The sequence below is a fragment of the Ctenopharyngodon idella genome, chromosome 14 (genome assembly GCF_019924925.1).
Source record: "Ctenopharyngodon idella isolate HZGC_01 chromosome 14, HZGC01, whole genome shotgun sequence".
In the NCBI taxonomy this organism is placed as follows: Eukaryota; Metazoa; Chordata; class Actinopteri; order Cypriniformes; family Xenocyprididae; genus Ctenopharyngodon; species Ctenopharyngodon idella.
In genome coordinates, this window is record NC_067233.1 from 19,210,573 (window position 1) to 19,219,679 (window position 9,107).

Consider the following 9,107-nt stretch of genomic DNA (forward strand, 5'->3'; position numbering starts at 1 on the left):
ATGTTCACAGACTCTTCAGTCTCACACACGACCTCCTTTTAAACAATAACAGCACTCGAGACAATGATATGAGCAAAGCATTTGCTTGTGTCAGCGCTTCAGGCTTTTATGTAGGTGTTTAGATGACAAAATAGTGCTTATAGTTGATGATCAACACAATTTCTCTCTTTCTGTTTGTGCAGTGAGAAAGCTGCTTTATCGCACGCTTACAAACAAAATCCTTTTCTAAAATAAGATGTTCTATTTTTACACTTGCAAGAAAAGCAAGTGGCATGTGGCTATGCAAAAGTCATCAACATGATGCTAGAGTGTTGTGGACGGTTGCAAGGTCGTTGCTATCCCATTGTTTAGGTGTTCAGAGTGTTTCTTTAGCATGTGCAAAAAAAGCCTATTCTGGTCCCTATATAGCTCAATGTAAGTCTTTTACACACTTTATTACCTGCCAGGTGAAAATCATACATTTCATCAATAGAAAAAGTAATTAAACAATCTCACTCTTATAAGAAAAGTTCTATATAGAACCCTAAAGAGAACCTTTTTGGCATAATGTGTTCTGTAAAATTTAGTGAAGAACCCTATTGTTCTAAATAAAACCCAACTGAACCATTTTTTAAGAGGGATGCTGCATGATTCAAGTTATCATTCATGTTTGTAGCATAAACATCACATGATGAATTTCATTCCTAGTAGAACCAAATTAAGATTTAATGTCTCTTTTTCTTTCTGATAAACCATGGAAAAATACACCTGCCAATAGGCCTTCAATAATTGATGAGTCTGCGTTCCCACATACTCTTTTCTCAGGATGTGAGTGGTGGGACTGTTCAACAATGAACAGGCTCATAAGTCCAGAATAATATATTAGCTGGAAACAATACCTCTGGTGTTGACTCATAATAAAAAATTGCCCACTGTGGCCCTCGATCTAGGCTATTCGACACCTCGTAATGGCTAGTTCATAATAGACTCAAAACAGGTATTGAGGTATTGTTGCTATTTGCAAAATGTCAAAGCCCTGTTACTTTTAGTCTTGGTGGTTAATGGCAAGCATTAAAATTGTAATCGGCTAGAAGAACGAATACACACTTGCAAATCACACTGTTTTCTGAGGTATTTTGCACATTAATAAGAATGAGTAAGTGCTATTTCGTGCTAGGCAATTAGTGAGCTGCTTTATCTGGGCAGTTAAATGCCCACGGCGTTGTGCCCTCATAACAGAACAACATGTGAGGCTGATGCAGCAATAAATGCTTTAACCTTGGGAGACCATCACTCGCATGGTGCGCTGGAATAAAGGTGTCTCTTTGGCGCCCTCTACAGACCACCACAGAACTGCAGCTAATTACGTGAAAAGTCAGAAGTGAAGCGTGGAGAGGATGATAATGGCACACCGGCCCTAGACAGAGCCTGGAATACAAAACATGCAATCACAGCAGGATTTTTCAAGTGCTTATGATCATTAGAGCCTGTGTTCAGATAGAGGACTCTCACTCCAGACTAATTTAGACTATGCTTGGAGGAAAGATTAAATGGCGTTTATTAGATTGATGAGACATCATCATAACAACCCAATAACCATTTCACCTTAATGTGAGATATCTCACCAAACTGAGATATGTCAAATATTGTAGAGTTGAAGTGAAAAGTCTAATGATAATAACAACAACAATTAAAAGAAGAAGAGTGTAAAGATAGTTATTGAAATAATAAAAAAATAAAATAAAATATAATCTCTTACTGTGTTAATGTACTGCCTGGTTTCACTGAATAGCACGATACATTTTTTTCATGATCAAATTAACATTTGTGAATATGAAATTTACTTTCATTATAATTTCAATCATTTCAAAGCAAAGTTTGTCCATGTCTGTAGAATGTCTGGTGACGGATGGTTGTAGCCGCTATGTGTCGCTGTTTGTGTTCAGTTCAGATGTACTCAGAGCCGTAGAAGAAGACGCGTGTGTTGTTCCTGTGTGTCTTCAGCTTCTGTCCGCACAGCAAAATTAGCATTTTTCAATCATGTCTATTGAAATAGAGTCTGCAGAGTAAGTAAATTAAATTGTGTGTTTCAAAACATCACATGCATGCATAATTGTGTAATTTAAACGAGCACGTCTATTTTAGAAGGCAGATTTTTGCACTGTTTAGGTGTTGGGTTGTTTCTCTAGCTAGCTGCGTTAGCATTATGAGGAGATTATGTTCTGCACACAGTTTAGATATAGAATAGTTTTTTTCTTTAATGTTTTTGTATTTCAAGTATTGAAGCGCAGCTGCTAAGTATTTTGTCTGGTTTTAGTAGGTAAAACAGTCCTCCGTTTTCTTTTAATTAGAAACAAACTGACCACATGCAATATCATTTGAACTGCGGTTTTAAACAATTTAATGTTTATATTGTGGGTATCGTGTGTCTTGTTTTTATAATATATATATATATATATATATATATATATATTTGTATAATATTATGTTTATAGACATTGCATGTTTTTTGTTTTTTTGTTTTTGGGGGGGTGAAAAATTCCCCTGCACATATCAATGTGTAAGCATTGCTTATGACTTTCCAGACAAAACCATTAGTTAATTAAACTCTGCGCTTGTAATATATTCACTCACCGAAGTCTTTCAAAGTAACTCTTATTATTAAAATGCCTTCTTTTGTCATGTTTCTCCAGCGTGATTCGTCTGATTATGCAGTACCTGAAGGAAAACAACCTGCATAAGACTTTAGTGACACTCCAGGAGGAGACGACAGTGTCCCTCAACACGGTGGACAGTATTGAGAGTTTTGTAGCTGATATCAACAGCGGTCACTGGGACACTGTACTTCAGGCTATACAGTCCCTTAAACTCCCTGACAAGACCCTCATTGACCTTTACGAACAGGTAAGAAGCAGAAAAAACAGGACTTTTATAAGTCAATTGTAATGGCGTGGCTCCGTTTGAACCTTGATTGATCTGTGAATAATTGGACGACACATAAGTGGTTTTTTTTGGTATGTTTACAGGTTGTTCTTGAGCTGATTGAGCTCCGAGAGTTGGGAGCTGCCAGATCTTTGTTGAGGCAGACGGACCCTATGATTATGCTCAAACAAACCCAACCTGAGCGATACATCCACCTGGAGAACCTTCTGGCTCGCTCATACTTTGACCCCAGAGAGGTGAGGGATCTGCAACAATGCACTGAAAACACCGGGTCATGAGCTGTTCGTGTGAACACAGTGCCACACTTTGCTCTGAAACACACAGTGCAATAGACTATATAATTATATAAATCGCAGCCTTTTGCAATTTGTTAAGTGCACTAAGCCATATCATGATTTTGATTTTAGTTCATTTGACAGATACTTTGCCAAAGCAGTGACACAAACACAACATTAGAGAGCTTTTATGTAATGATAATTGTACAAATATTTTTGGTTCGTAATGAAACTGTGGCATGCCTCAGGCTTATCTTCAGTACGCCATAACATTGTCTCTGTTGGGCAGAAACATATCTCCTTATATCTCCATAGCCAATAATGACTTAAATAGCCTGTGCATAGCACTTCGTCTTTAATAACATGAGATTTTAGCCCAATGACAAAAAAACTGAGCGACCACATTGCTACAATAAACTTTACAACCTGTAAGTTGATGAAAATGTAACGTGATGCACTTACTGCCTCAGATATGACCATTCTAGTGACGGACAAAGCACATTCACTGGTCAAAAAAAAAACAATTGAAAACACCGTATTGAATTATTTAGAAAATACAGACCTGGTTTCACAGACAAGGCTTAAGTCAGGAGTGTAGGCCTTAGTTCAATTAGGACATTTAAGTAGCTTTTATAAATGTGCCTTAGAAAAAAAAACATTACTGGTGTCCATCTTGAGACAAAACAATGGCACTGACATATTTTAAGATATGTCAGTCCAAGTTGCTTTCAGTTAAGACAGCCCAAACATACATTTTAGTCTGGGACTAGGCTTAAGCCATGTCTGTGAAACCGGCCTACAGTTTTGTTTTGGTTTTTTTTTTCATTTCCTGAAAAGTAGCAGTTTTGGACATATGAGTTTTCCACCTAACAGCAACAATATTCACCTCCATTCTGGATGATTTCTGACCTGATATATTTATTTTTAGGCCTATCCTGATGGCAGCAGTAAGGAGAAGCGTAGAGCAGCTATAGCTCAGGCTCTTGCTGGTGAGGTCAGTGTGGTACCACCGTCACGTCTGATGGCTCTGCTTGGACAGGTGAGCAAAACTTCTCTTGCAACGGGATATTAGTGCAGTAATGCATTAGTGTATTACCGTACACTGATCTGAGAATTACACTTAAAAGAATAGTTCATATTACTATATATTTGATGGTACTGTCTGTTTCTCTCTCTGAAGTCTCTGAAGTGGCAGCAGCATCAGGGTCTTCTGCCTCCTGGTATGACCATTGATTTGTTTAGAGGTAAAGCAGCTGTGAAGGATGTAGAGGAGGAGCGATTCCCCACACAGCTGGCCAGACACATCAAGGTACACTGATCAGAATCTGTCCTCTAAAGTGACATGAATGAATGAAGATTTGTCACTCACCTCTCTAGTTTTTTTTTTTTTTGTAGTTTGGTCAGAAGTCTCATGTTGAGTGCTCACGCTTCTCTCCTGATGGCCAATATCTGGTCACTGGATCTGTGGACGGATTTATTGAAGTATGGAACTTTACTACTGGAAAAATCAGAAAGGTCTGTGAATCTACCCTGAGACTTATTGATTTGCATTTGTGATAATCTTTTATTTACATGTTTATTAATGGATCATGTGTCTCTGTTGGACAGGATCTGAAGTATCAGGCTCAGGATAACTTCATGATGATGGATGATGCGGTGCTGTGCATGGCTTTCAGTCGGGACACTGAGATGTTGGCCACAGGAGCCCAAGATGGCAAGATTAAGGTCTCATACACAATTTATTGAAATCGGACAAATAAATAAAACCGTCATTAAAGGGTTAGTTCACCCAAAATTGAAAATTGTCATCATTTTCTCACTCAAAACCCACAAGACTTTCATTCATCTTCGGAACACAAATGAAGATATTTTTAATGAATTCTGAGAGATTTCTGTCCTTCCTTTGAAAGTCTATACACCCAAAACTTTAACTGTTCAAAACATTCATAAAGAGATTGTAATATAAATCCATATTAATCTAATGGTTATCCAAGTCTTCTGAAGAGACATGATCACTTTATATGGTGAGCAGATTTAATTTAGGCTTGTATTCACATATAAACATTGATCAGCGAACAATGTTTACAACATTCAAATTTAGTAAATGAAAGCTCAAACATGCTTGCTTGACGTTGAGAATCATTGAGGTTTATTCTTGTGTCACGCCAGCACATTTGAGCTTCCACAAGAACCAATGAGGTTTATTCTTGCATGTCAACGCTTTTATTTCACATATCAATGTTCACTGATCAGAAATTTCTGATTTCCTTAAAATATCTTCATTTGTGTTCCAAAGATGAATGTGATTGGAACGACATGAGGGCGAGTAAATGGTGACAAAATATTCCTTTTTGGGTGAACTGTCCCTGTAAGTGCTGGCTAACTGATTGTTTAAAAAATACAATACTGTACATAAGTGGCTTTGAATGTCACTATGCAAAGTTTTTACACAAAGTTCTTTTAATGAATGTTTTTTAAAAACATTTCACCAGGAATAATCTTAAGTTTTTTTTATCAAATATTGAAATGAAAAATCGTATATATAATGTGTGTTATATTTACAGTTGCAATCAATGCAACCCTCTTAACCTGCAAGACATTTTGCTGCTGATAACATTTTATGAAAAAAAATCATCAAAGGCATCAGAAAACTGTTATACAAAGTTTATTAATACACATTTGAGTGATTCCGAGAATCTAAAGTTGATGAAAAATGAAAAAAAAAAAAATTAAACTGGGTTTTAACATGTACAAAATTATGTCTCTCTTTACGATTGGGCCATTGAATCATTGGTTCACTTGATTGATTTGCTCAAAATGCAGATTCATTCAAAAACAAAGCATCGGTGTGTGTTGCTCAGAGACATACAACAATGTCAAGATTCATCAGGCTCTAATTGTGAAAGAATGGTTAGGAGGGAGCATGAAGAATCATTTTCACACATGAATTGGCACCTCTAAGTCCAGATTTTAAGGGTGCTTTCACACTCCCAGTTTAGTTCGAAACGGGGCACGGTTTGCATGAAAAATCGCTAATGTGAAAGCTGTCATGCGAACCCGGGTGCACACCAGGGTACCAAACCCAAGACTACCTGAAGGAGGTGGTCTGAGTTCGGTTGCACTCGAACTGTGCCGCGGTTCACGTGAATATGAAAGCAACACGGGCTCAGGTGTGCACTTTTCTTGAAGTAAAGTAACCTGCACATGCGTTTTAGCCTATTATAATATATTTTCTAAAATAAAACACATGTAAGAGATGATAGTGTTAATGATTTACCTTGGATTCGAGCAGGAGTGAGCCTGCAGTGTATTTGCACTTTGCGAGTGCATTTAGAGCGGCAAATGAATGGTAATCAGCTGTCTCCTCAAAGTAGTCTGTTTGCAAGCAGCGGAAAACCATCTACATGCGACGCACGTACAGTAAACTCAAATGTCATTTACTCTGCTGCACACAATAGCCCAAAATTAATTAAAAAAAAAACACATTTTACTGACCCACATTCTGTTTTCTGTCATGCACCGTGCACGTCTGTGATGATGTAAGATGAACGCAAACGCACCAGGGTTCGATACAATCAATTTGAGTGTGAAACCAGACCAACGCTGCAGGGGGCACCGGGAACAGTCGCGCCCCGGCTCGGACCATGGCAAACGAGTCCAGTGTGAAACCCACTTTAATTCATGGGATGTGCTGGAGTAGACTTTACAGAGAGCTTCACTCTTGCATTGTCAATACAAGATCTTGACCAAATTTTTTGAACATTTTTCTGAACATGACATTTGCTGCATAAAATGTAATTTATTTTGTACAGTAGGAATGCTGATGTATTGATTATTTATAAGGATTTATTGATGGATTGTGTTGTTTGTCCAGGTGTGGAAGATTCAGAGCGGTCAGTGTTTGCGGCGTTATGAGCGCGCTCACAGTAAAGGCGTCACCTGTCTCAGCTTCAGTAAAGACAGCACTCAGATTCTCTCTGCTTCCTTCGACCAGACTATCAGGTGAGTGTCTGTTACCACTGTCCTCAGCTTTCACAAAAACCACAGCAAAATTAACTTGTTTCTCAACAGGATTCATGGGTTAAAATCAGGCAAGTGTTTGAAGGAGTTCAGAGGTCATTCTTCATTTGTAAATGAAGCCACGCTTACTCCCGACGGACATCATGCCATTAGCGCCTCATCTGATGGAACTGTGAAGGTAATGTTGTAAAAATTATTAACTAGTTAAATCTGTTCTCAAATCTCTTAAGTAAAGAGCTCATAAAATGTAAAGCTGAATATCCAACTTCTGACTTCGCATTTTCTTTCTCCCAGATCTGGAACGTGAAGACCACAGAATGCACCAGCACATTCAAGTCTCTAGGCACCTCTGCCGGAACCGACATCACTGTTAACAACGTGATCCAGCTCCCCAAAAACCCAGAGCATTTTGTTGTGTGTAACCGATCCAACACTGTTGTCATCATGAACATGCAAGGCCAGGTGAGGATGTCAAGACTCATGCTAATGAAACAAGAGATGACAGTATTGAAATTATTTGTGTCTGTCTGTGCATTATGAATCTCTGAGAAGTCTCCATATGGTTTTTCTGTTGCAGATTGTGAGGAGTTTCAGCTCTGGTAAGAGAGAAGGAGGTGATTTTGTGTGCTGTACTCTGTCTCCACGTGGCGAGTGGATCTACTGTGTCGGAGAGGACTTTGTGCTTTACTGTTTCAGCACAGTCACGGGCAAACTAGAGAGAACCCTGACCGTAAGCACTCTTTCAGTCCATCTTTCCCTTCATTCAAAAAAGAAAAAGTCTATTTAAAATATTTTAAATCTTTTTTTAAATATTTATTTTATTCATTTTTTTTACTTCCATCCATCAATACAAATATATATATTTTTTTTTAATAAGTATAAAATATTTATTTAAAAAATATTAACTTTAAAAAAAAAATTATTAAAATGTATTCATTTAAATTATTTAAAATATTGATTTAAAATTTATTTTAAAAAGTTCATTTAATTCATTTATTTTTGTTTAAATATTTATTTAGAAAATATTTTTTTACTTCTATCCAATAAAAAATATTATTTTAAAAAATATGGAAAAATAAGTTTAAAAAATATTTAAAATATTTAATTTAAAAAATATTTATTTCAAAAATGTTTATTTCGTATTGAACATGCACAAAACGAGTTATAGATGCTAATTATTTGATCTGTGTCTTCACAGGTTCATGAGAAGGATGTCATCGGTATCGCCCACCACCCACACCAGAATTTAATCGCCACATACAGTGAGGATGGGCTCCTCAAACTCTGGAAGCCATAACAACACAGATGTGGCATCAATATAGGGATCCTGATTGGTTGGGGCAGGCAGGAATATACAATTATAAAATTGTTGCCTACTTTTTAACCCTTTTTGTGTATATACAAGTTTTTTTAAGTGCAGTGAGTAACTTTTTCATTTTTTTCTACAGATTAAAAATGGAGCAAATGGAAGCTTCTGTAATTTATAGTAACAAGTTTTGTTCTTTTGATCCAACAATAGATCATTTTCAGTTGTTTTTTTCTTGTAATTCTGTTGCTTTGTCTCACCATTAAAACATTTGACTGCAAGTTGTATCTGGTGCATGTTGAAAAGCTAGAGCAGTAGCTTTAAAAAAAAAAAAAAAAGTCAAACCAATATCTGATTTAATCAAGTAACATTAAAAGTTGTAATCATAAGAGAATGTTCACGTTGAAATGCCATAAAGACAGGAATTTAGATATTTTATATTATTACAATTTATTTAATGGGTAACACTTCACAATAAGGTCTCATTTATGTATTAACTAACATTGAGCAATACATTTGTTACGGTTTATTCTTTGTTAGTTAAATTAATAAAAAATACAGTCGTTCATGTTCACAGTGCATTA

The 9,107-nt window shown here is 36.6% G+C and overlaps 1 protein-coding gene across 1 annotated transcript; it reads left to right on the forward strand.

Moving 5' to 3' along the window:
• The first annotated feature begins 1,877 nt into the window (after nucleotides 1-1,877).
• Nucleotides 1,878-8,804, forward strand: smu1a (SMU1 DNA replication regulator and spliceosomal factor a). Its single transcript, XM_051918260.1, has 12 exons — nucleotides 1,878-2,045; nucleotides 2,673-2,883; nucleotides 3,006-3,158; nucleotides 4,126-4,236; nucleotides 4,378-4,506; nucleotides 4,593-4,712; nucleotides 4,806-4,922; nucleotides 7,072-7,199; nucleotides 7,269-7,395; nucleotides 7,512-7,679; nucleotides 7,795-7,947; nucleotides 8,416-8,804. Exons 1-12 carry the CDS (start codon nucleotides 2,020-2,022, stop codon nucleotides 8,512-8,514), a joined length of 1,542 nt encoding a protein of 513 aa, XP_051774220.1. The 5' UTR covers nucleotides 1,878-2,019; the 3' UTR covers nucleotides 8,515-8,804.
• Nucleotides 8,805-9,107: the final 303 nt, after the last annotated feature.

Coding starts and splice junctions, on each gene's coding strand:
- smu1a (XM_051918260.1), top strand. CDS start 2,020: ATGTCTATTGAAATAGAGTCTGCAGA. Junction 4,507..4,592: donor AGCTGGCCAGACACATCAAG/GTACACTGATCA, acceptor TTTTTTTTGTAG/TTTGGTCAGAAGTCTCATGT. Junction 7,680..7,794: donor TCATGAACATGCAAGGCCAG/GTGAGGATGTCA, acceptor TTTCTGTTGCAG/ATTGTGAGGAGTTTCAGCTC.